We start from the raw sequence: 27,214 nt of genomic DNA, 5'->3' as shown, positions 1-27,214 counted from the left end.
GATGCGCAGTAGTCATCCGCCATATTGAGACTATACTTTTGTCGTAGAAATTTTAGACAAGCAAGGTGAAAAAACCCGAAATTGAGAGGTTTTATTTGTCATATAGCCACAGAAATATGCCAGACTACTTAGGAAAAGACCAAAGAACAGTAAAAGAAGATGAAGATAAAAATGATAAGCCTATTCAAGGTAGTTTTTGTTTGATGTTTGTTTGAGATTTTTACGCCAGTGAAGTATGAAAGTCAGAATTTTTCCCTCTTTGTAGCTAAAACATTAATTATTCTTACGTTTAATAGTTCTAGACGAAGGGGACATAGCACTTTTGAAGACTTATGTAAGTATCAATTTCATTGTAGAACCAATATTTCATAACGGTCTGTCTAATCGATAAATCTGTTAATACTTGGTTTTCACCTACATCACCATGAATTTCAAAAGCGTAAATTCGCATTTTACATAATAGATTTTCACGAAAGCGCGCTCTGATTGGCTAAAAAGCTATGTTTTATTAGAGTATAGAAACATAGATATGACGTCAAAACCATGTTTTCTATACAAAATTAAACAAAGAAAATACTTCACAGGAATTCTGCTTTTCAATTTCAAGCATTTTCACATTTTAAATTTAAAATATTCATTTATTTTTATCAAGAATTATGTCTTTCCTCTAAACTAAAATATGTCGTTTTGAAACACATTTGATTGGTACTACATTTCGATGAGTAAAGCTTTCTTTCGTTTGTGCTGTGACTATTACAATGACCTTATTTCACTAAACTAGAAGCTTTTTGCTTGACTGTGATGGTGTTATAGAAGTAAAAAAATAATTTAAAATTTTATTCATAGTCTAACGAGGATGAACCAATCTATCGTAAGAAACTTAAGCTTACTTTACAAACTACCATCGTCAATTTTACGATAATTTACTGTAATTTTTTTTACCGTAATTTGTTTTCCAATAGCCCGAGAAACGATTACTAAATACTACCTACAATACTTTAGTTCAGGGTCAACTAAAAAAACAAGTTTTCCAACTACTGCACTGCTAGCTTTCTTCTAATTTTGAAGATCAAAATCGGCTCCTCGTCTTTCGGCTCCTTGGCATTCAAAGTGTTCATAAGCTGGTTTTCTTAAGTGTTTGTACAGGTTAAATGTGCATTTAACGATCTGAACTTTGAAAACGTTTTTCAAACTCTTCAGTATTTGAATTTTCATTTCTTCTAGCCGTTAAATGCTTGTTTTCTTTGGCTTTTTTTGCTAAAATTTACAAGCAATTCTCCTTTCTTATTGAACAAATACGATAAACCAGTTGTATGCCAGCCTGTACAGATCTGTCATTACCTGTCAAAACTGGACCAATCAGATAGCCATAGGTCGTGTTTTTAGCCAATCATTGCATAGATCAAAATTTGTTTACGTAAGTTTGACGACAGATGCACGCTCTTTTTGTAAACAAATTTTTTTTTTGAAATTTTACGCTATTTTTTTCCGTAAAAATCTATTACATAAAGCAAATAGATCAGGCTTAGCTATTTTCTGTTCTCTGATAAAACACTCCTGAAGCTGTAAAACACTCAAAAAGTTATAGAAATCACTCGCCTACGGCTCGTGATTTCTATAACTTTTCTCATGTCCTACAGCTCCAGTCGTGTTTTATCAGAGAACAGAACATAGCTAAGCCTGATCTATTTGCTAAATAATACATGGATCGCGAATGTGAGTTCGCGTTGCATCGTGGGATAGAGTTCAAAGTCCAATCGGGTATGAATTTATGCTAATTGCAACAGGTTGACATATAAATCTTGCCCGGAGAATTGCTTTATGACTTTTAAGCTCGTGCTTTAGTTATTTTTTTTAAATGGCGGACGAAATTTCAAAGGCTTATGCACCTGTCAATTGAAACCCCCACTCCTCCTCCCACCCCGGGGAAGTATGGGGCATTAGACATAAAGCAAAACAAAACTAAGATAATGCACCATATACAGGGGACATTTTTTATTGCAAACCCCCAATCAAACATGAACAAAGTCCCCCACTATGGGGGAAAACTAATTTACCTATATGTTAGTTTTAATTTCTGACACACGCTACTTATGTACATTCTTTCTACACATAATACACACACAGGTCAATGTGGTGTGTCCCGGTTGTTTCGTTACACGTAGGTCTAGGGTTAATCTTCTGGAGCTAGAAGTTTTGAAATGTGTAGGTCGAATACTGACCTCTACCTTGTGTCTTAACCCCTGATGATAAATACTTGGTAGATTGAACGACTATCCCAGAGCTTTCTTATTTTTATATTGTATTCCCTACAACACCGTCGCGACGCATGAGCTCAGCATGTTTCGTAACGTTACTCAAAATGCTTTTTTTCTCAATTCAATATAAATTGTTATAAATTCATCATTTACTGTACCTTTGCTACCTATCTAAGATACCTATCCATATTATACTCATATAAGTCTCATACGCTCAACTCTGTCAATCGCCCACTGCCTTGAAGTTTATTTATTTTATTTATCTGTATCTTCTTTTTAATAATTTTTCTTTAATCATTTTTTGAATTTGCTTTTTATGAAATGAAACTGAACAGAAGCTACACATTTTAAAAAATCAATGTAGGCAAGCTTTTATATTAAAAATAGTCCAAAGCATAAGCTCTATTTTATAACATGAAAGTTTGAGGCAAAAATATCGACATTGGAAGACTGTCATCAAAGCAAAAAATACAAGGTCAATCTCTTAAAGTCATTCTTTACTGATATCAAAAGGACAGATGAGGTCTCAATTCAGATATTCATATAAAACATACCGAAAAATGTGTTCACTAACTTGTATTGTGACCCTATGGTTGCTCTGCCAAGATTCCTCCACCCCAGTCCTCCACCTTTCAAAATTGACAAATCCCCCACCCCCACGGTAAAAGATGTGCCCAAAATGTTCAAATCTCCACCCCTAAAAGCCAGGCAAAGTACTAAAACACGTATAATCTTCCAACCCATCGGGCAAATCAATAGATCAAATCCCCAATAATTCCCCTACTATGCCCCATACCTCCCCGGGAAGGGGGGGGGGGTGGGGGTTTCAATTGACAGGTGCATTAAGATGATGGAATTTTTAATATTTTTGACTATATTTTACTTAAATATACCTCAAATAGATCTTTAAGACATGTCTAAGGGAAAATCTTTTAACTAGAGTACCGTAAATCCTCTATTTAGCCCCCGGGGGGCTTATTTATTTCAGGTACGTTTGAAAGAGTGCTTATTGGAGAGGGGGGGCTTAATTGAGAGGGGGGGGGGGCTTATTGATTTAGTCGAAACGCAGTATGTAATATGATTATAACTCAGGATTAAACAGAAGCATTACTATTGACCGTCTCACATAATCTGTAGTGATGTACATGGCATTTTTATTATTTGATTCACCTGTGTTAGTCTCTCAAGTATAATTTACGATTATTGTGAATAGCTAAACTAAAACACGATAACATTAACAAAGCAAGCTAAAAAGAAATGTTCTGAACAACCAAGACTTTGATAAATCACCTTTAATCAGTACACGTGATTCTTTAGTTGTGAAAGGGGGGGGGGGGGGGGGGCTAATAAGAGAGGGTGGGCTTAACAAATTTTTCCTTTAAAAAAGGGGGCTTATTAGAGAGGGGGGGCTTATTTGAGAGGGGAGCTAAGTAGAGGATTTACGGTAAATTATTTTACTATTTTGATTGCTATTTAGATAGACGTGACGGCATTGCGTGACACAACCTTCATAACTTGAGAACCAAACATCAAAATTACTAGAAATTTTTTCTTGTGACTCATAACCGTGATTTGTAAAACATACTTGAGAAATGCCTTTATACGATCTATAGTTTAGATTTTGATGTTTTGATGACGTCATGTGAAAAGCGGCAATAGATAGAAATTTAACTAAATCTCCATTTTACTTTATACCGCAAATTGTTAATTTCTCGCGTGCTGATTGGAAATTTTTCATCATGGATAGGAGGACAGACCAATAAGCTGACATCAACAAGTGCGCGCTCTTTCTGTTAGTTGTTTTAATCACTAAGAAAATGTCAAAAAAATGCCAGGGGATTTCGTTTTGACAGCCCATCAAAAACCAGCCAACCAGCTCACAGAAAAAATCTGATCAGGCAGTCCAGACGGGGGAAACCTGGCTTTGAATGCTGTCTAATCTTTGCTTTCCTAGCTGTGTTATGGACTAGCAATACGTTTGAAATTCTACCTATATTCTTATAATGAATACCTATAGGTCAAATGGTGCATTGTGGTTTTAATTCTTTTATAAAGTTATCGTGAAATTATAGCTATTTGTTTGCCGATAAACAACTGAAACTAGGACCGCCTGATCAACTACAACAAGCCTTTGTGCGTATTCCCCCAGATCCAGTGTTCTTACCAGGCTGTGCCATTGCGGGACTCAAGCATAAAAATCAGAAATGGCGCACAAATGTCAACTCTATGCGCCCCCAAGGCCGCATGAATTATCCAAAGAATACTTCCTGATAGTTTTAAAAGATTTATAGTACTTTTGAATAATAAAAGTCGCATTATATTGTCAATAAACAAGGTGAAAGTCCACATGAAACGCCGAATCGAGCATAGCCGGCATGTTGTATTTCACTCGACAAGACGTCTGGGACTAGTCTGTGTTAACTGACCTTGTTTATTGAAGTCTCAAGTATGCTTGCCCAGCGAAAATTTATTGCGTTGTCATTACCAATAAAACTTTCAAACATTGTTGTAGATCTGCAACAGAGTTACTGGCTAAAAACATTATTATCCTTTGTGTTAAGATTTTGGAAAATGGCCCATCCAGTTTTCTAAATAGCCCCTATATTTCGGATTGATGGGCGCTTTGACCCCCAGAAAGAAATTCCTGGTAAGAACACTGCAGATCACCTGATGCATGTTAGTGAATTTTTTTGTGTGGTAAAAAACAAATTGGGGTCCATTTCCTTTGGTCTGTACTCTTATGGTTACTCAAATATGATCCAAACTTTGCATTGAAACCACTCGCTGCGCTCATGGTTCCACTTGAGTTTGGATCATCATATGCTGACGCCATTCAATGTTCGATAAGAATACATGTACATGTACAAAATTACATGTAGGTATGCGATTGTAGTGGAGTTTTGGTGAGGTGATGGCTTTCAAGTGTTGGCCGATAGTCGGTGAAAGATTGAAGATTTATCAGAAAGTATTTGATAATGGAGTGTTGGTGGAGTGACGGTCAAGTGTTGGTCAACACATCGGCTGGTCATGAAGTACACAATTAACAAATCAAATTGTAACACTATCATACAACTTGATGTTTTTCATAGCAAGTGTTTAGTGTTTACTTCAATTTGTTTCACTACTATGTTGCATTCAAAACATTGTTGCATTCAAAACATTGTTATCTTGCCTTTCCCCTTGTCTTTTCCATTGCTTGAGTTGCTGTTTGAATTATTATTGTGATCTTGGATACTTTGTGTGCATCATTTCTTTCAGATTTGATGTTTTGATTATTGCAGAGTTGAGATGGATCCATTTGCGATCGTCAGTAGCCATATTTATGACTTCCAGGAAAATGCATGATTTGGCCATAGAGCTGTGGCATTTGATCGGGCATACTCCGATCTGCATTCCTGTTGACACTACACATGATTCTTAAGGATCAAGAAATATGACAGTTTTGTTTAGCAAAACTAGGAAAATGCTCGTGATGACAGATAATTTTGCAAAGCAAACATAAATTTAGCTTTCTGTGAATGAGCCCTAATCGATATTTATCATTTTTTTATTTCATTTATCAATTATTATAAGTGTAACAGGAGGGCCACTAGCTTGTTTTGAAAACTCTTGCAATTTCAATTTAGTTTTTGCGACGTTTCAACAACCTTCAGTCGTCTTCTTCAGGTTTCTCAGGTTGTGGAAATGAAAACTCACAAGAATATTCATAACTGAAGTGCAACCTGAAAAAGACTACAGAAGGTTGTAGAAACGTTCCAAAAACCTAACTTGAAATTATGGCTCTTTATCAAGCTCACAGGATAATAAGAAAATCCCCAGTTCAGGAGGGTTAATCAGGTTTTTTAAGTTATTAATTCCCTATATTTACCCATTTTATTTATCTCAATAAAGTTGTAATTAACTGTGTTAGGGTGCTGGAGTATACAGTCGATCAATCAAGAAAGTAGAGGAGGACATTCAGTCTATATTAAAAAAAGTCAATGAACTCATAGGTAAGACAGGAATATATAAGATTCCATGTAATGTTGCCTAAATACCATAAAATTCTGAATATAGGTCTGGGGGCTATATTTTGTTTCAAAGGGCCTTTGGGAAGGGGGGCATTTATTTGGAAAAGCCTCATATTAGGAGGGGTAGAGGGGCTTACGTGTATAATCGGAGGGCTTTTTGCGTTATGAGAAGATTTGTGCTGGAATTTTTATATTTCTAAATGGAAATTTTGAACACCCCAACTTCTAACACAACAACATAACATACAACATCATCTGATCATAACTTATTGCCCAATTTAAGGGTTTACACTATGTTAGTTTATATTTCTAACAAATCGGGTAACTTGAATTTTAGGTGCACTGTCGAGAGGCAATTTCAAAATATAAGCAATTTAGGAGCATATATACAAGGGGCTTATTATTGGAGAGGTTTTTGGCCTGTCAAGACTGGTGGGGCATATATTTGAAAGAGGGTTGGGGGGGGGGGGGGGGGGGGGAGAGGGGGGTTGGGGTATGATTGGAGGGGCTTATCAGAATTTTATGGTATATACATGTAAATGTGATTTGAATGATGAGTTTTACTGTTACCTTCTATTAGGCAATCCTGACCTGATCTAAAATTTCTATATTTTCAGGCATAAAAGAGTCTGATACAGGTCTTGCGCCTCCTGCTTTGTGGGACTTGGCTGCGGATAAACAAACTCTACATGGTGAACAGCCTTTACAGGTAAATGGTGTAATCCTGTAACCTGAATATCAGGCACTTATTATAGGTAATTTACAATTGGCTACTTGAATCGCATACATGACACATGGATATTGAAGCCATTCTAATACAGGAACTACTAAAGATTAATGCTGTTTCTGTCTACATGTATTACATACTTATACGAGATTTATGCTAGTGTTTCATCAAATCTGGATTGTTCCAAGTTTTTTTCTACAATAGAATATATGATAAGTTGACCTGATTGCAAATTCTATGATCTTATCGAAATGTATTTTGGGTTGTTGTCGTCAAAATGTAAGTCTTCTAGCATTGTGATAAAACTAGCAGAGTAGTTAGTGAATATTCTGAGAGCACTGACAGTTAAATTGGCAAAAACTTACATTTCTTTTGAGAGTTTCTTTATATTATTGTCTTTTTTGCAATCAGTGTTGTTTTGCAAAAACCTGCCGCAAGAGTAATTCTGGATTCCTACAATCACTCCTCTTTATGGAGAGGCTAAAATGAATAATTCCATCTTAGCTTTCAAGAGGTTAAAGGGCAATAGAGTACTCAAGTGTGACGTCATGTAGCCAGGGCGACAGAATTTTGCGCTCCAAACAAACTGTGTTGAAGCGTGATAGATACGGTTCAGAGGTCTATTTTTCTTGGATTTACGATAATATCTCTGTTTTTTGAACGTCTTACTTTAATTGGTTTATACAAATTCGTCAAAGAAGGGCTAATTGTTCTACATGTATCTAAGTTAAGAAAATTTGACATTTTGTCAAGTTTTAAAGTGCTTAAAAGAGTTAATTGGAGGGACTTCTAGTCGCTCTCCGATCGTGTCTTTTCAAGATGGGTTTACTGCTTCGTCCCAGATTGCAAACATCATTCAGCATCACATACCTGCACCTTTTTTACTTTTCCAAGCAAGAAGAGAAACTTGGTAGAGCACAAACGATGGATTTGTTTGATCAGGTATGAAAAAGCTTATGATATATTCACCAATAGCACTTGTTTACAGAATGCTAGCTTGTTTGATCACATTGCCTTGTAGATTGCCTTACGCTTGATATTTAGCACATACACATTTTTCCTCGTCAAGATTTCATTTCCTAAAATGTCGTATGTATCAGTTTTAAAAAAGTTTACGATTTTTTTCCATTTAAACAGAAGACGAGACAGAGAACCAGGCCCACATTCACTTGTGTGTAGCTGCCATTTTAGAGATGGTCAAAAGAGTTCAGCCCTGAAATTTTTGAAAGAAATGTTGACATAAGCTATTTCCCTGCCAAGACGGAGCTCCAAAGAGAAAGAAGAGCAAAAGTAACCCATTAAAAGAGAACCAGTTGAACATCGAAAAGATCGTTGAGGAATATAAAGAGCAGCAGAGCAACAACAGTGCATCAGAAATGTGTGAAGTATTAGAAATGGTCAAAAGAGACTTAAAAATATAAAAGCACACACTACTCTGTGTCAAACCTAAGTGCAGAGGTCATTAGGATGGAAACAGGCTTACCAACAAAAGAAGTTTGTAGTTGATTATGCTGCTAGATTCAAGGATTCTATTGTATATTTTTCTAAAATGGAAAGCTGATTCAATAAGTTTTGAAGACCAGATCTTTTTGACCTTAAATGAAATTACGTCAAAACTATACCAACCTTCATTTAGCCTATCTTTTTTCTTGGCGTCATAGCACTATTTCTAACATTGTTATAACATTTATCCATGTTCTCTATGAGCTGCTTTTCAAAGACATAATGACAACCATCCCCTCTAGAGAGAAAAACAAATTGAGTGCACCTTCTTCATTTTCACAATTTATCAGTTGTAGAATTGTCATTGATTAGGGTTAATGAGCCAACAAAAGTTTGACCTATTTGAGTTATAGGGGGATGAACTCTTTCAAAGTTTTAGTAGGTGTCGCCCCCAATGGAGTCATAACTTTTGTAAGTAATTGTTACCCTGGGTCCATCCCAGGAGATTGTGCAGCAATCAGGTCTAATTCAACACTTGCAAACATGTGACTTAATTCTGGCAATTAAAGGTTTTTTAATTCAGGATATAGTGCCAAAGGGGATCTATGTTAATATACCACCATTTTTAGAACATGGTAAATTTACAGAAAGTGAAATCAAAGTTACTAAGTCAATCGCAAGATGTAGGATCTATGTTAAACGAGCAAATGCCAGGCTCAAGGATTTTAAGATATTTACTTTTATTCCTCCATATCTTAGATGCTATTCAGATTTCAACTTTGTGCAGCACTAGAATACCTTCAGTTTCCATTAATTAAGGAAGGCTGCACAAACTATAAATTTGAGTAAAATATTTAATTTAATAATGACTTAAGATATTTTTTATTGAAAATCATGTTTCTAGCTACATGTTTTCAGATTAGCTGAACATAATTAAACTTAGAATATTTACATGATGAAACACATGTGAAAAAATATATGTTGTTCAGTTTGAAACAGTCAGGATCTTATTTACATAGATTTATACTAAAGCTGTATATTAATGCAATAAGAGTGGAGTTGTGAAAACTGAGAAATAAATAAGTAAACATGAGGAGCTCAAGTTAAAATTGTTTTCCTCCATTTATTTCAATTTATTCAATTTCATGGTTTTCATGTCAAGTCCTAAAGTTCTCCCTATAAGATTTTAGTGAAAATGGAAGAAAATAAAAAACTAAGAGAATATCAATATTGTTCAACCAAGATTGTTCCCTCTTGATAGTCAGTATTGCAGTTTCTTTCCTTGTCCAAACCACAAAATAGCAGAATTCCCTCTTTGTTAAGAACTTCTCTCCCTGTACTTGATTCCAGTAGATGTGGTTAGTCTTGAGCTCATGCTTCCCATCCTCACTCTCTCGCAAACAAAAACTGTCATTGGTTACAGCTTCTCCTATCGTACACTCTCTCTGGGTGTATGGACATTTCACCTCCAGCACATGGTTTTTGCCCACCATTCCATCAGGAGAGGCACCAAGTACCCCTGTCTTGTCCAGCCAGACCCCAGTTTCCTCACCTTCGTTATTGACACCCCAGAGAACAGCCTTCAATCGTGAGACATCATACTCTCCTAATAGCCTTTTGATCAGGGATGGTGTTGCCCATTTTGCATTGAGGACACACCCAAAGTTACTTGCAGTTAGACGTCCCTTACGAACAAGGTGCCACACAGGGTTGCCCCTCTGACCATGGGTGCAGTTTGCAACTTCTTTTATTATTTCGTCTGACATTTGCACTTTTTCTTGTACAAATGCCATCTGTTGCTGCTGCCCTTGGATCTCCAGAAATTCTTCCAAGTTCAGGATTTAGTATCCAACAGATGCCTATAAATTTACCATAGCCATGAAGTTGTGAGTATAAACTTTCCCTGTCCTCCTTGTGTGGTTTTCTTCTTAGAGAAACATATTCTTTGCCTGGTGGAAACATCTCAACGACCGACTGCGGGCTGGTGTTGACTGCCTTTTTCTTTCACCAAGAGCATTCAACATCTGTGCGACTAAGGTTGTGAATGCCATGGATGAAAAGATGAAAAGTGTAGCCGCGTGGCTACACTTGTATTCTCCTCTTGGGCACTCACATTGCCAGGATCTGATCTTATTTCTGAGCTGAAGTTTTATGTTGGATAATTCACATTGGTTTATTCACATCAGGATCAGTGAATTTGGTGAATATTTACCTCTCAAAGGCTTGCTGCTTAGTAAGCATTCATTGATATTCACTTTGCCTTCAGCGAATAATAATTGTTAACCCTTTGACTACTAAGGTCCAATCTCATTATTCTGCCTGGGTTCCTAGAGCTATTCAGAAAGTTGACCAAAAATTAAGCTCAAACTCATTTATGTGAAGTTTCTGGATTTTGATTGAATAATACCTCAAGTATGACAACTGAACAATGGGTTACAAAGGGTATTTTCTTGGGTAGACACCGGCTGATTAAAAATAATGATAATTTTCGGCCCATTTTGGCCAGCTCAGGAAAATCAGCAGATTTTGTAATGGCCTGATTTGGCCTTTTTAGTGGTCAATGGGTTAAATATCTCCAAGATGCTTTATTTAAACCATATGAATTAAAATACGGTAAAAACCCGCAAGTAAGAACCCACATATTTTAGAGTTAACCTAAACAGGTTCTTGTTTAAATGGTAGTTAACACAATTTTAGGCTATCTAGGTTCTTAAATAGGCTCTTATTTCTGTATAAAAACAAATAAAATCCAGCTACAAGATAAAATGGTAATTAGCCTATTTTTCAATCAACCCCACCCCTCCCCCACCCCTCCCCCACCCCTCCCCCATCAACAACACCTTGTACAGTTTTTTTCATAATGCAATACAATTAATATCAACCTTCCTTCACTTTACGTTTTTATTACATTAATTGATTTATCTGCACAGCAATGGCAAGCTCCTTTTTTCCAAACAGGATTCTAACCCAGCTCTGCATCACTAAATGATGATTTTTGAAAATAAGAACCTGTTTTTCATTTTCTAGGATAAATAGGTTCTTGTTTAAAGGGGGTATAAATGACAAATTTGAGGCTAACAGGCTCTTAATTTTCAGGTTCTTACTCGCGGGTTTTTACTGTATTTCACGTTTTTATTACATTAATTGATTTATCTGCACAGCAATGGCAAGCTCCTTTTTTCCAAACAGGATTCTTACCCAGCTCTGCATCACTAAATGATGATTTTTGAAAATAAGAACCTGTTTTTCATTTTCTAGGATAAATAGGTTCTTGTTTAAAGGGGGTATAAATGACAAATTTGAGGCTAACAGGCTCTTAATTTTCAGGTTCTTACTCATAGGGTTTTACTGTATTTCACCATTCAACTATTCACTTCATGTAGAATCAATACCAAAAATATTGCATTAGGAGTTAGGGGCACTAAAAGATATCATTTTCTGTTTTAATTTCATGTGTTTTTTAAATTTAACAGGTTGCTAGATGTACAAAGATAATAAATGCTGATTCAGATGATGCTAAGTACATAATTAATGTTAAGCAGTTTGCAAAGTTTGTGGTAGACCTTGGTGACCAAGTAGCACCAACTGATATTGAAGAAGGCATGAGAGTAGGGTGAGTCAGTAATTTGTCTCTGCCATAATAATTTGTGTACTTGTAGCTCTTATTTCTATGCTCTTGCATGCTGGCCTTTCTGTGCTATTAGATGTTGGCTAAAAATTGTGATCTGAGGTTGCCATTGTCAGGATGGTTTTTTGTGGATCATTTTATGAGCCTCCAGTATTTATGAGCTGTGGTGCTTAATTTGTCTTGAGCAATGGAACATGACATCACAAGATTGTGAAAGATATTTTTTGATCCACTTCAAAAATATGTCAAACCTCAAAGACGTTTTCGGTCAACAACTTTCAATTTGAATTTGAATTTGCACAGTTGACTCCTATGGTGACAGTTATCACCCACTAATATTTAATTTAATTGCAATTTTGAACAAGTTGGACAGACTAAAAGTATTGTATTATTTGGAAGCAGAAAATCTTTTGACGTCTAAAAGACAGGAGAAGCTCATAAATATTTAATGAGGAGAAAACAAAGCAAATCACTACTGTGACGGTGGTTCGGAAATGTGTTCTTAATTTGCATTAAATTTCGTACACTTTTTCTTTGATTTTCTCCAAGAAATATTCATGAGTTTGAGAAGTAATATCAAACACTTGAGAGAGTTCTTCCTCCGATTTCCAAACACCTCAAAGTCAGTAAAAAAAACTCGGCTGCGCCTCATTTTTTCAACTCACTTTTCGGTGTTTGGAAATCGGAGGAAGAACTCTCTCGCGTGTTTGAAATATTACTTGAAATATGTGTACAGAATGTAGCTTTTTTGTTACACCACCCATCAGGGATCAAGATTTTTAATATTTTGGCTTGTTTTTAGTTTTGATTACCTTTATTTGGAAGCATTTTTATAAATATTTGCTATTAATATAATTATATATTCAAGAAGGAATATACAATTTTTGTTTTTCAGTGTTGATCGTAACAAATATCAGATACATATTCCACTCCCCCCAAAGATTGATCCAACTGTTACTATGATGCAGGTAATATAAATTATTTAAATATCAGAGAAAAGACAAAGTTCAGGACTAAAAAATCGTGATTATTGATTTTGCTTTGGTGCTTTGCTTTCATGACCAGTGAATATTGTATCATAATCACTTGTCCCTCAACCAATCATACATGAAACTCTATATTCAAGCTTAAAATTATATAACAGTGAGCACACTTGACCTGTAAACGCTTTAGTATTTCTCAGGTTATGTAATATATACAGTATGAGTGACCTTGTTGTATCAGATATACAACCACGAGGCGTAGCCAAGTGATTGTATATCTGATACAACACAGGCACGAATACTGTATATGACTTATCAAACTAGGTTACTTCCTTTGTGTTTCACTAAAATTTTCAAAATTAAAGTGAATTTGGCCAAGAAAATCCAACTTAAAGTTTATGCTAATGAACACAGTTTTGTATCAGATTTACAACATTCTTCACGGTCGTGATTTCTGTTTTGTTTTCCTCATTAATTATTCATGAGTTTGATAATATTTTTTACTGAATTTATTAATGTTTTTTGCTTTCTTTGTCAAAGGTTGAAGAAAAGCCAGATGTAACTTATTCTGATATTGGCGGATGTAAAGAACAGATTGAAAAACTGAGAGAAGTGGTAGAAACTCCTCTATTGCATGTATGTATACTCTTTTCACAAAAGGCAATACAAGTGTCCACCCAATGAAAATGCTACAACAGCAAAGTTCTCAAATTGTATAAAAGCCTCGTCAATTCCGAATCGTACTCCAGATAGTGCGATTTTCTTTACGAATCACATGTTTTTGTGTAGGAAATCGCATAATCTCGAAAATTCGGAATTTATAGGTACGAGTGATTTTTTGAAAGTTTTCGAAATTGGACGAGCCTTTAGGCGATACATCACAAGCATCTATAAATTCAGAATTGTATGAGAAGATTGTGCGATTTTTTGTTTATAATACACTCAACAAAGTTGAGCAACTTAATTGGAACTCTACAGAGTACAATTTGGGATTTAATTGTACTCCTCTTGTCCAATCAGAATCGAGTAATTTTGTTGAGTGTATTATAAGATGCTGAATTGCATGAACAAAAAGGAAAAGTGCATAAATCTTTCATTTTATCCTTATCATGTTTGTTAATTCTTTTTCATCACAACAACAAATATAAGTGAAAACTACTTAAAAAGAAACAAAGGAAAACAACTGCTAACAAAAACTACATGTATACATTACTAACAAAATTTCACGGGCTTTCTGTGGAAAATTAGAAATTCTTTAATCAGCAGTTAGAATTAATACATTTTTGTCTTTTAGCCGGAAAGATTTGTGAATCTTGGTATAGAACCTCCAAAAGGAGTCCTGCTGTTTGGGCCACCTGGTACAGGTAAGACCCTTTGTGCCAGAGCTGTAGCCAACAGAACTGATGCCTGCTTTATCAGGGTTATTGGGTCAGAGCTAGTACAAAAATATGTTGGAGAAGGTGCAAGAATGGTCAGAGAACTCTTTGAGATGGCAAGAACAAAGAAAGCTTGTATTGTGTTCTTTGATGAGATCGATGCTATTGGAGGTAAGTCATTTACTGTTTTATTAAAGCCTTTTTCCATATGGATGCTTTACTTTTTGTAAGGAATTTATGAAGAGGTTTTAGAGCTGGTGCAGTTATATTATTAATGTGAAGTATAGTTTTGCCAAATACAGAAGAGGAACTTTGCAAATTTAAAGGTCACCCATCGACTGATATTGATATATTGGGACCACTGTAATTGGCACATGCTGTAGTGGACTCCCAGCGATTATGTATGTATATATTTATATATAAAGTGTGTGTGTGTATGTATGTGCGAGTGTTTAAATGGCGAAGCTTAATAAATAAAGAAATAAAAAATCGTAAGCATATAGCGTAGAGCGCGCTATGATAGTTACAAGCACGAATACTAGCGATTATTTCTCTTAGTTAATTTTCTCTCTATTAAAGTCATTTTATGATTTTATATTTGGATAAAATGTGAAAATCCTTGGGTTGAAAAGGTGGAAAAAGGCTGAATATGGTATGATGCTATTGTCTGTGTGGATACACATCTTACAATTGTAGTTAATAAATGGGGTATAAATAAAGAGTTATATCAAGAGAAAATGAACTAAGAGAAGGAATCCCCCCTATATAGCCTTGTAACAAAGGAGGATGTTTCACTAGCATGCTTTGCGCGCCTCGACCAACTATATTATCACACTGAAAAGTCACGTGATCTACTCATTTTCGCTTTGATGTCAATGCAGAAACATCGACTATATGAAATCGACTATGGAGATTAAAGAGGGAAATCGTGAGCCCTTTTCCACTTCAGATCTTCTCTTTCTCTATTGTATTGTCCACAAAAAGGACCAATTAGACTGAATTTGCTGGTATTACGTGTTTTAAATTTGTGACAGTTATCAGCCATCTTCCCAGGCATTTTTATTGAAGAAAGAAGACTTGCATCGTTTTGAACAATGACAGTCTCGATTTTCCGGAAGAAAATCGCTACTGAATAAAGTTTTATCTATCAGCTGTTGTTCGAGGTAATATACAAAAGCCATGTATTAAGTTTGTTGTTGTTTATCTACCCTTGAGAAAAATATATAATCTACTTTCTACGATCGAGGATTTTCTTCGAATGTCTTGCCTTTTTGCATTTGAACTTTTAAGTTTTTCGTAAATTTGAGTTTTTAAAGAAAATTACACTATCTGCACTGTTGAATACTATAGGTTTGGCTTTCTTGAGTTGAATAATATTAGTTTCTAGTGGTTTGACTATTTATTCGTTTATAGTTTGTTAGATTAAGGAAATTCTTGAATTGTTTGTCGGGCTTTTGACACGTGCTGTGAATAAAAGTAAGCTTAACTCTTTTTCCTCTTTAATAAAACTACCTTCGATTGACTTAAATAAAAAATATATAACATTTTACATTGTCGTTGTTATTATAAGTATAAATTTGAATTTTAAAATCAAGTTTATCAGAATTGTATAAGATAGTCAAAAATACCATTTTGGGGAATCTAGCAGGTCACGTCAGATCAAGGACATAAGACAAGACGAAGCGAAACACATGGCGAATTTGTATAGGAAATCGCACGATCTCGAGTACAATTTGGAAATTAATAGACACGAGTAATGTTTTGAAAGTTCTTATAATTGCACGAGCCTTTAGGCGAGTGCAATTAAAGAACTTTCAAAACATTACGAGTGTCTATTATTTCCAAATTGTACGAGAAGATCGTGTGATTTTTTGTTTATAGTTCACTCAACAAAATTTCAGTAAAAAATTCGAAGCGACGCCGTTCATCTTTGTCTATTTGGCGGCCGATTTTCAGTCCATCGCGCAACTGAAATGCATAAAAAAGATTAGTTCTTAAGGCTTTAAAATTTTATTTATGTTTTTTAAGTACAAAATGATAGAAAGTAATTGTTTTGACATTGTTTTGGCCTTGTTGCCATAGCGACTTAATTCGGTACTCCTACGGAGTACAATTAACGCTATAATTGTACTCCTCTCGACCAATCAGAGTCGAGTAATTTTGTTGAGTGTACTATAATAGTGGAAATTGTAATGGCCGTATCTCACTCAAACGTAACTTAAGGAGACTTAAGGGATATAGGATAGTATGGAGACTATACTTTGTGTAGGGTGTGTTCTTTTTTAAATTTTCTTCGTCTAATTTCGACTTATTTCCACATAATTCAAAGCCTACAAACACTTCGCTTGTCAATACAACTTTTATCTTTTTCTATCCATTCATTGATACGGCATATTTTGATTTTTCCTATAGCAGAAATTACAAAAATACCGAACTAGGTCCCAGTTAAATGACCAGACTTTCTATTGTTTGTCATTATGGATGCAGAAAATATTTAATAAGCAAACGGCTGCTGTTTTCGTTTGGCGAAAAAATCGAGGAAAATCGCAGTCGAGAGGAAATTTTTCAAACAAACGCTAAAGACAGATGCATAATGAGTATTTCTATTTTTTTCTATACGACGTTTTTCAAGATAGATCTGAGAACTCTACGATAAAAAAGCTTTACAAAAAGGCAGCGAAAATGGCCGGTTCCGGTTTCGCGAAGCCAAAAATACGCTTCTTGATTGGTTGGAAAAAAAACCGGAAGTAAAATGAAAGACTCACGGAGTGTGGGGTTGGGAAGCATGTGGTAACGAACCAAAAACACTTGGAGAGGGAGGGAGAGGACTTGTTTTGAATCCCTTTTCTCGTGTTCAGGCCCGCTCGGATGCAAGCATAACTGACGGCACATAAGTTTTCGCTAAAAAAGCCCAAAAAACCCCTCCTTATAGAGAATTTATTATCAAAAATCCTTTAAATTATTGAAGATTAGATGTAAGTACGACGTTCTGTATACTTTTTTTGTTTTCGGAGTCAAAATATCTGGATAAATTCGCGGCTTTCTCTCGTCAAAGTTTGAATTTTCCACAGGAAGCCCGTGAAGTTGCCTACCTTGTTAGTATATTGTATAGTAGAAAAACAAAATTGTTACCAAGGGGGGTAGGGGAGATGACAAAAAATCGATAACGCGCGCGCATAAAAAGACAAAGACAAGACGCCATTTGGTATTTCCTTCATTTATTAGAGTGGTTAGCCTGTGTTTCGACTCTGCCCTGAATATGAATGTGCACGTCGAAAGATTGGCAAATACGACAGGAAATTTGAAGTAGTAATTTCTTCAACTTTCTGGATTATTTTTACATTTATTTTCCAACGGCTTTCGACCTACGACGTCATCTTGAGGCAGATTTGAACATTTGAACATAAGAAAAGCACAAGAAAACGTTAGCAAACAGCGTAGAGCGCGCGCGTACTATGCGCGTGCAGAAAATCAAACGATCAAATAAATGATAATCATTGGATGGTATTTTTAGAATAGATTCTAAAAATAGCATCAAAGTGTGCACATGATGGGGCACGGGGATTCCTTCTCTTAGTTCATATTCTCTTGGTTATATGACATCGCGGGTCATTGCAGGGTTTAGAATATCGGGTGATAGACACTGGATTGGTATGAAAGCATCTTCTTGGGGACAAGGATAACGAAATGTAAAAGAGTAATTTTTTTGGGCGCTACCCTAGTGACGCGTTTGATCAGCTGTAGCTCCCGTCCCAGTGCTTCCCTCGGCTAGATTTTTCTACACTCGCCTACACTCGATATGGAATAAACATTCTAACAAACTTTGGCCGAATTTTGGTCGTAATATTATCACGCGGGAGTGATGATGCCGTCTAAATACTGTCTAATAAGATCGGTACTGTATTTTATTTGAATTTCAAGAAATTTGGCTTGCCCGATTTCGATTGAGAAGGATACCTTATAATTTTGCTCGTTTTCCCTCAAAAATGAAATCGATTTTAACTTCTGAATGAACTTCATCATGAAACTCTGTGATATTTATATTTATATTTTTTCATTGTTGATAGCTCAGCCAATTATCAGTAGCATCTCCAAGTTTGAAAGAATCTAAGGGGCTCAAATAGATATCTTTTGCAATTAAACTGCAAAGACTGTGACTGGTAATTTGTCTTTACATTTCTAAAATCGTCATTTTTTGGTATAATTTAGGTGCACGGTTTGATGATGGTGCTGGAGGGGATAATGAAGTACAAAGGACTATGTTAGAATTGATAAATCAACTGGATGGTTTTGATCCAAGGGGCAACATCAAGGTCCTCATGGCTACTAACAGGTATTGAGTGTAGCTATTTGTCGAAGGTCGAGGGTAAAAAGTCGATGGTACCAAATATATCATTTAATTTAATTTTTTCTTGTTCTTCTGAATTCTTCTATATTTTTTCCTATAACTAAAAATAAACTAGACATTGATAACACATTAATTCCATGATATTTTTTTATAATTTATTTTCTTATTGATTTAATTATTTTTTTCTTATAAATTCGTGTTTTGTTACTCCTTCAGTTTTAATGTAAATTTGCCTAGGTCTAGTTTACCGTGGGGTAATTTACAAAGTTGACAGCGGTTACACAGACCACAATCCCTCGAAGAAATGTTTGATCGTGTCATTTGGCGCGTAAATCGAATGTCTTCCCGCCAGCAACAACATGAATATCCCTCGAGATTCAACTTGCAATTTGTCTTTTCTGATGCTGCTCCTTTTTCATCGACCGGCTTTATATTTACCAATTCATTATGTCACGAAGGGGAAGTGGGGGAGTCATACTTTCTCAACGGACACAAAGATTCTGGTCGTTCTTTAGTTGCTTTCTTCTTCTTTATTTTCTGCTGCTTGTAGTACTTTACAATGAACTCATCTGTACTCTGGTTATGGCTCTTGACTAGCTGCTACTTCACTGTGCACTGTGCTATCAACTGCACTGAACTCTGAGTGAGCTCGTATTCAAGGGCTAAGCTCACGCAATACGTCACATAACTGGTTTATACTAGGTCAAACTAGATTAGACCAGTTAGGTCAAGTATGACGTAAGAGCTTGAGACAGGTGTTGACTTGAGGAAAAAGTACGAGCACTCAGTTCTAAGAGCTGACCCTGAAAATCTGTCGATGGTGTTCGCTAGCTCAACTAAAAGAGAACAGATTGTCCTAAAGATATTTTAAAGTTTCACATAAGATGATTCTAAACAAGAGAACAGAAAATGGCTTAGGAAGTAGTTGTTTGTATAGTAAAGAACCCTGCACTTTTCCAGTACGCATGCGCAAAGTTGTACATGATCAAAACCCGTTTTTACTGGAAAAGTACAGTAGATTTGCAGCTTTTGTTTACTACAAAAAGTACTTCCCAAGGCTATGTCAATGAACAAACATTCTTGACCCTGGAGTTAAAGTGTCTATCACCCTTCTGACAATACTCTCAGTGTTGATTCTACATGGGGTAAGATGTGGAATGACCCGAAGATATTTCATAGTTTGAGTGCGGCTTCTTGAAGTTATAAAGGTTTTTCCATGCCATATGCTAATGTTGTGACGTATGAGGAGGCATTTATAGTTATTTGTTGTTCCTCGTAACTCGAAACACCGGCTTCTATGTGAAAACTAACTTGCAATAATTTCGATAAGAGCAATGGGAAAGACAATGACGCATTCCAAATTTCATTTATGTGTGCCAGGAATGTTTTGTATATTAAATTATTACTTCTCATACGTCACAACATTAGCATATGGCATGGAAAAACCTTTATAATTTCAAGAAGCCGCACTCAAACTATGAAATATTTTCGGGTTATTCTACATCTTACCCCATGTATAATCAATACTGTGAATGTTGTCAGAAGGGTGATAGGCACCTTAATAGACAAGACATTATGAATGACTTACCATTGGTCAATGACAGATTGTCTATTGACAAGTCATTAAAATAAAAGGTTTCCCTTACATTTCTTATTTACAGATAACAAGAGTTTGTACACAAATATAGAAACCCACCCACAAATCTTATTGTCAAATATTTGAACAAGCAAATCACGTCAAAAAATGTCGAGACAGGACAAATTATACATAGCGGGTAATTTATTAATACCTACTACCATCCTTCTCTCTCTCACATCAAAAGGAAAAACCCCCTTTTTTACTGGGCTAGTGTTCATTTCGAACAGCACTTATATGTCCTTAACTAGTGAACAACGGAACTACCTAAACAGTTTGGACTTGAACCTTATATTCAGTCAGTCTTAAATCGAGAACAGTGTATGTAAGTGCCACGATCGAGTGGTTATATTTTCTTCTACGATCCTGGACAAATTTATTTGATACAAAGCGTCGTCCAAGCGCGCGCGAAAACAATTTTACCGTGCCCACCCTTCTTCGCTGTTGCCCAGAATGATATCTATGCGTTCTGTAGTGATTATCATTTTTGATAATCGGCGTTATTGTAATGAAGGCCGGGTTAGTAGGCGAAGGCGTGTTGTTAGTTGATATTAATTTGTTTAGAATTGTACGTACTTTTATTCATTCCTCATGTACATGTATAGATCAAATAACAAACTTTCAGTTATTAATACGCTACTACGTACATTTTCGTTTTTGTTTTGTTTTCTTTTCTTTTTTCTTGTAATTTTATCAATCAAAACTATCTGAGCTATTGGAACGACCTAAGAACTCGGAATTAACAAAAATTTTGTAAAACGTAGAAAAATTTACATCAATCGCACAAGTATAAGTTGTCACTATTCAGCGAAAATTAACTTGGTTTGATGAAAACACGAATTTATAAGAAAAAAAGGGAATTATAAAAACAGAGGAAGGGCTCGAACTTGTCATTGTTGTCATTATTAAATGTTTCGTTATTATAAATGAATATTATTGATATTATAAATATTGGAATTAATGCGTTATCAATGTCTAGTTTATGTTAAGCTATAGGAAAAATATAGAATAATTCAGAAGAACATGAAAAAATTAAATTTAATGGTATATTTGGTATCCTCGACTTTTTACCCTCGCCCTCGACATAGTACCCTCGACCCTCGACAAATAGCTTCATTTTAATAGCTACATTTTGATAGCTTCATTTCTTAATGACCTTTATTGGCTTTCGTTGTAAATACAGTAAATGAGATACTTTACATCACAAAAACAGTAAACACATAGAAGAGTGATTTTACTTTGGCCTTGAAAGAATAGTCAACGTAACATATAACAGTAGTATTAATTTGACGCTTAGTCATCTTATGTAGTGTGACTTTACTTTGTTTCGCGGGTGAACCGAGTAAAATCACACCATAAATACTACTACTACTACTACTATTACCACCATCACCACACCATTACCATTGCTGTTTTATAAACAGCAGCTACATGTAGTTAGAGAGTCTACTTACTTCATTTCACTTATGACAGACCTGATACACTAGATCCTGCTCTAATGCGCCCAGGACGTCTAGATCGCAAGGTGGAATTTGGTTTACCTGACCTAGAGGTAGGGTTTAATTTAATCATAATGCCCTACCTTTATTCTATATCAATGTCAATTCATGTTTTAGGAAAAGCTGGTCTCAGTACGAGCTAACGCGGATCTAACATTGCTTATCTGCTACTTGGTTAGCTAGGTAAATTTATAGTAGGTTTATGACAGCTGTCATCAATGATATCTCAGATATTATCACTGAGCTATGATTGGATAGTAAAATAAATGAGTAGATTCGTATGAGTTCGATGGGTATGAAAGGAATGCAAGTATATAGTTTGCAAATAATGTTATCAAAAGAGGATATTCTTTTCAAACCAATTTTAAGTAATTCCATTATAAAAAATCAAAGTCACTAATATGCAGATAGACTTTCGCAAAGTTCTTAGTCTCCGTATTACTTCGCGCGCGCTGAATAATGCACAGGCAGGCCAACCAGAACCAAACGCGTTGGACCTCTCGATTTCAACAAACACATACTTATCGCTTTGTGTGTATCGGAGAGGTCGGCTTGGAGCAAGTCGTAATATTCACGTTAGATTTTTTTCCTAATCTTTTTTTCTTTCTTTAGGGAAGAGCACACATTTTCAAGATTCATGCACGTTCAATGAGTGTAGAAAGAGATATCAGATACGAGTTGCTGGCGAGACTTTGTCCAAACAGCACAGGTATGACTATCCTGTGCTCGTTTATGTTAGGGTTATGTTTAAAACTTTAAAACGGTTTTTAGACTGTGTTTTCACTGCAAGGCGAGAAACCAGAGAAAATCGGTAGTGAACTCAGTGTATCAACTCGAAAAGTCAGTTTTCAATATATCATGAAAAAAATATACTATAAAACCTCTACATGTTAGCTGCCTTCTCGGTACAAAACGATTAATATGTTTTACCTGATTTACTACTGTTATTCAGGAGCTGAAATCAGAAGTGTTTGTACAGAAGCTGGAATGTTTGCTATTCGTGCCAGAAGAAAGGTAAACCCCCAATCATGGAAGTGTTATATTGTTTTAGTTTGATTTGACATATCATTGTGTGTCCAGCCAGGCTCTACAGTGTGTCTATTTTTAAAATGCCTTCATTTAGATTTGGCATTGCGCGTAGTCGCTGAAAGTTGAACTTTACTAGCATAGGGAAGTCGTACGATCTCCAGTACAATCCGGAATTTATAGGAACGAGTGATGCTTTGAAAGCCTTTAGGCGTGTCCAGTTTGAGAACATTCAAAACATCACGAGTATCTATAAATAGACCTCTTCGGCTCCGACGTAATGTTTTCCCATTTCAAACCACATGTCATTCCCTAGAGTATCATTTCTTTGTTTAAGGTTTGCGCTCGGTTGCACATGAAAAGACACATGAATATGGATACAGCTCAAACAAAGAATCTTATTCTCAAGGGAATTATGACACGTGGTCTGAAATGGGAAAGCATTACCCCAAGCCGAAGAGTTCTATTGATGGTTTTCAACCATTCCCAAGAGAATTAAATAACAAAAGACACGGCGGCCACGTTGGAGGATATAACAAAAGAATTCATTGACAATTCTTTTGTTAAAGTCCTCCAAAATGGCCATCGTGAAAACCATCAATTCCGAGTTGTACGAGAAGATTGCGTGTGTTTTTTTTTTTGTTTATAATACACTCAAGAAAATTGAGCAACTTAATTGGAACTCTACAGAGTACGATTTGTATAGGAAATCGCACGATCTCGAGTACAATTTGGAAATTAATAGACACGAGTAATGTTTTGAAAGTTCTTGTAATTGCACGAGCCTTTAGGCGAGTGCAATTAAAGAACTTTCAAAGCATTACGAGTGTCTATTAATTCCAAATTGTACGAGAAGATCGTGCGATTTTTTGTTTATAGTTCACTCAACAAAATTTCAGTAAAAAATTCGAAGCGACGCCGTTCATCTTTATCTATTTGGCGGCCGATTTTCAGTCCATCGCGCAACTGAAATGCATAAAAAAGATTAGTTCTTACGGCTTTAAAATTTTATTTATGTTTTTTAAGTACGAAATGATAGAAAGTAATTGTTTTGACATTATTTTGGCCGTGTTGCCATAGCGACTTAATTCGGTACTCCAACGGAGTACAATTAACGGTATAATTGTACTCCTCTCGACCAATCAGAGTCGAGTAATTTTGTTGAGTGTACTATAAGGGGTTTAATTGTACTCCTCTTTTCCAATCAGAATCGAGTAATTTTGTCGAGTGTTTACAAAGAATTTTATTACACTTATTAGACGACTATGAGTAATGAACTTCATTTTGAAACAGCATCTGGCAAAGTTGAAAGGAAAATACAAACATAGTAGTACAAAATTACAAATTTCGAGTGAATTCAGTGTTTTCAGTAGAAGCCGGCAACCGGCAGATTCCGCCGTCTACTCATGCTAATTCGGCCGCCTACTCAGGCACTTCCCAATGTAATTGTAAAACGTGATTAAAGTGCTTTATCTCTAAAATAAATTTTAATCCAATCTTTGTTGCTTTATGGGGCTAAATGTAATTTAGGCAAAGTTAAAACCACAACTAAGCCTGCTAGCCTAAGCACCGTTGGCCAGCGGACCATCCACGCTACGCATGCGCCCGAGCTCCGGGTGGCGTGTCCACTAACTGGCTGGTAGCTTTGTATGCCATCTTTGCATGCTTGCCATCGTGTAAGTTGCCCCTCCCTCCCTCCTCTAAATGGCTAACTTTGGTTATCATAGGTAAATATTATCTCCACTGTTTACAGTGTGACAGGTACCAGCGTTGGGTTGTGGCCCGGTTGCCATGGTTACCTCCTTGCTGGGGGATATACTCGCGTAACAGGATCCCGCACTGGTACCTAGCCCAAACTCATTAGTTGATGAGTTTTAAACTATGAAAACTGCAACGCAATCGAAACTACGTTGTCCGCCATCTTGAAAAGTATGCCTTGATTACATGCTCCAGTGATTTCCGGTTTACCGCCTATTTTTTAACCGCCTACCAAAAATTTTATTGACAACCCTGATATTACACGGTTGAAGCCAGCCATAAACGCCACAGGAAACCTGTTACCCAAATCACGGTAAGACCATTCTCGTTCCCAGAGCCTGCGCTATTGCCAGCCAGCGGAAGGAAACGAGCGAAGACTGACTACTAAGGACACTTGAATATCCGTCATCTTTTTTCGCTTCTTATGTACATATTTTTTATCGAATTGTTCATTAATATCCAATTCAGTAAACTGGAATGAAACTCGGTTAGTAAAATGACTGTTCGAGAAAATAATAACATGAACGTCTAGTTTATCTATCGTAAACATGTTAGACAATTTGTCTAATTTGCAGAAAAAAATTCCGAGGACTGGCAAAATTTGAAGAGGCCGATATGCCGAGTCCCAATTTGGCAGTCAGAGGAATTTTTTGAATTCAATTATTTCCAAATTGGACAGACATATATAATTATATCATTCCAAACTATGCTAGACTGATTCCATAAGTCATAGTTTTCCCTCGAAATAATTCGAATGGAAACGATCCAAATGAATCTTTAATTTGGATAGGATTTAACGGGGGATTTAACGCGTAGCTCAACAATTTTAACAGCAAATATTTTTCTGTGTACCCTGAACAGGGCGGGGAATTTAACACTACATAAATGTTAAATTCCCCGCCCCTTCTCGGAGGTCGAGGGGTGGGGGTTTCAATTGACTAGTGCATAAAAACAAATAAAAGAAAACGAAGAAACATAGAAACAAACAAATGAGGGAGGGAGGGAGGAATAGGAAGGAAGGAAGGAAAAGCAAGGAAAGAATGGAAGGAAGGAAGGAGGAAAGAAAGGAGGGAGGGAGGAAGGGGGGAGGAAAGCAAAAGGTCCTCCAACCCCCCCCCCCCCCCCCTAAAACAAAGCAAGGTCAAACCACAAGCGAATAATTTTTTTTCTCACAATTAGAAATTACTGCTCTGAAATTCAAAAGATTTGTCCTCATGAAAACCCATAAAATCGACTTGACACTTATGAAGTGTACCCTCGAGCAGAGTCTTCTTTTTACCTTCTCCCCAGGCGAGAGTGGTTAAAGGAAATTGCTCGTCTCAGTCTCCATTCCGATTCCACAATCCCGGTCATTCCCCATTACCTATTTTAATAAGATCCACTTCGAAGGCACTCACCCCTCTTTTATAGCTAAATGAAAATGTACAAAAATTTGCAAAAAGTCACCGAAAAGCCATATGAAAATAAAAAACCGGACCGGATTGTCCCGAAATTCGAATCTACCTAAACGAATGTTGTAACTGCTACCATATTGTAAATTGCTAATAAGAGGTGTTTTTTTAAAAGGAAATGCATTTTCGGGTTTATTAAGATATGTAATTGTATTTGTTGGTGCTGTAAATATGTTTCTTCAGAATTTGGTGATTTTATCCCTTTGCTCTGTCTGTCTTTCTGTTTTTTGTTTGTAATGTTTATGTTTTTAATAGCGTTCTTTCTTTTTTTCCAAGGTTGCCACAGAAAAAGACTTTCTCGATGCTGTGAACAAAGTCATCAAAGCCTACGCCAAGTTCAGTGCAACTCCAAGATACATGACTTACAACTAAATATTCTTGTAAATCAACAACTTTCGCAACTAACAAATGGAAAGAAATGCAAACAATAAAATAAAGGTTAGGTTTGAAATATTGTAAAAGCTTCCCTTTTTCCCCTTATCACCTTAGTATTGCTTTGACATAGAGTGCAGCGCTATCAGGTTTCGTGCTACTCCTCAAATTCCTTGAAAACTCCATTTATTAAATTTTAGTTTGAAGGGCTCTTGGAAAGCTCTTGAATGCTAGCATCGTTGCTCAAACTCCTTGAATTTATACTCGATTTTACCACTAACGTAATTTTTCTCATTTTCTGATTGGTCGAGAGCCGTCTTAAATGAGAAAATATACCAACAAATTACAATGGCGCACGTGCGCGGAGCCAGCGTGCTCTACGAACCGTTTTTCTTTCAAACCGTTTTTGCGCGTTTTTTTTTTTTCTTTTTGCAGTAAAAAAATTCAATTTTTTTTTTGTGCATCATTACTACTGATTCGTCTCTTCTTGTTTGGTTGTTCCATGGATACAAACCATGTAGCCGACTATTATTGCCGTCTTTTTTGGACCATTTCAACTACCATAGAATAATTGTCGAATAGTATGGCATGAACCTTCACAACGAGTGACTGCCGGAGTCGGGTGACCATACTTGTTCAACAATCTGGTAATACGTCCATGTTCTCATACACTAATTGGGAAAATGCCGCTATATTTTT

At 36.0% G+C, this 27,214-nt stretch overlaps 1 protein-coding gene and 2 pseudogenes across 2 annotated transcripts; 2 read left to right on the top strand and 1 right to left on the bottom strand.

Moving 5' to 3' along the window:
• Nucleotides 1–26,594, top strand: LOC116293885 (26S proteasome regulatory subunit 7). Its single transcript, XM_031701382.2, has 13 exons — nt 1–189; nt 297–334; nt 6,169–6,250; nt 6,886–6,977; nt 11,912–12,051; nt 12,962–13,034; nt 13,590–13,685; nt 14,344–14,596; nt 18,635–18,758; nt 21,883–21,961; nt 22,521–22,617; nt 22,861–22,922; nt 26,420–26,594. The coding sequence occupies exons 1-13, from the start codon at nt 117–119 to the stop codon at nt 26,513–26,515; spliced, it is 1,305 nt and encodes a 434-aa protein (XP_031557242.1). The 5' UTR covers nt 1–116; the 3' UTR covers nt 26,516–26,594.
• On the top strand, nt 7,217–9,574 carry LOC116293886 (uncharacterized; annotated as a pseudogene). The gene is made up of 2 exons (XR_016119659.1): nt 7,217–7,937; nt 8,133–9,574. The product of XR_016119659.1 is annotated as an uncharacterized LOC116293886 (transcript).
• LOC148911235 (uncharacterized) lies at nt 9,615–11,648 on the bottom strand (annotated as a pseudogene).
• Nucleotides 26,595–27,214: the final 620 nt, after the last annotated feature.

Source organism: Actinia tenebrosa, unplaced genomic scaffold (assembly GCF_029948245.1).
Source record: "Actinia tenebrosa isolate PJP-AT-01 unplaced genomic scaffold, QUT_ActTen_1.0 PGA_scaffold14__42_contigs__length_11649687, whole genome shotgun sequence".
Lineage (NCBI taxonomy): Eukaryota > Metazoa > Cnidaria > Anthozoa > Actiniaria > Actiniidae > Actinia > Actinia tenebrosa.
This window is presented reverse-complemented; position numbering and strand designations above follow the sequence as displayed.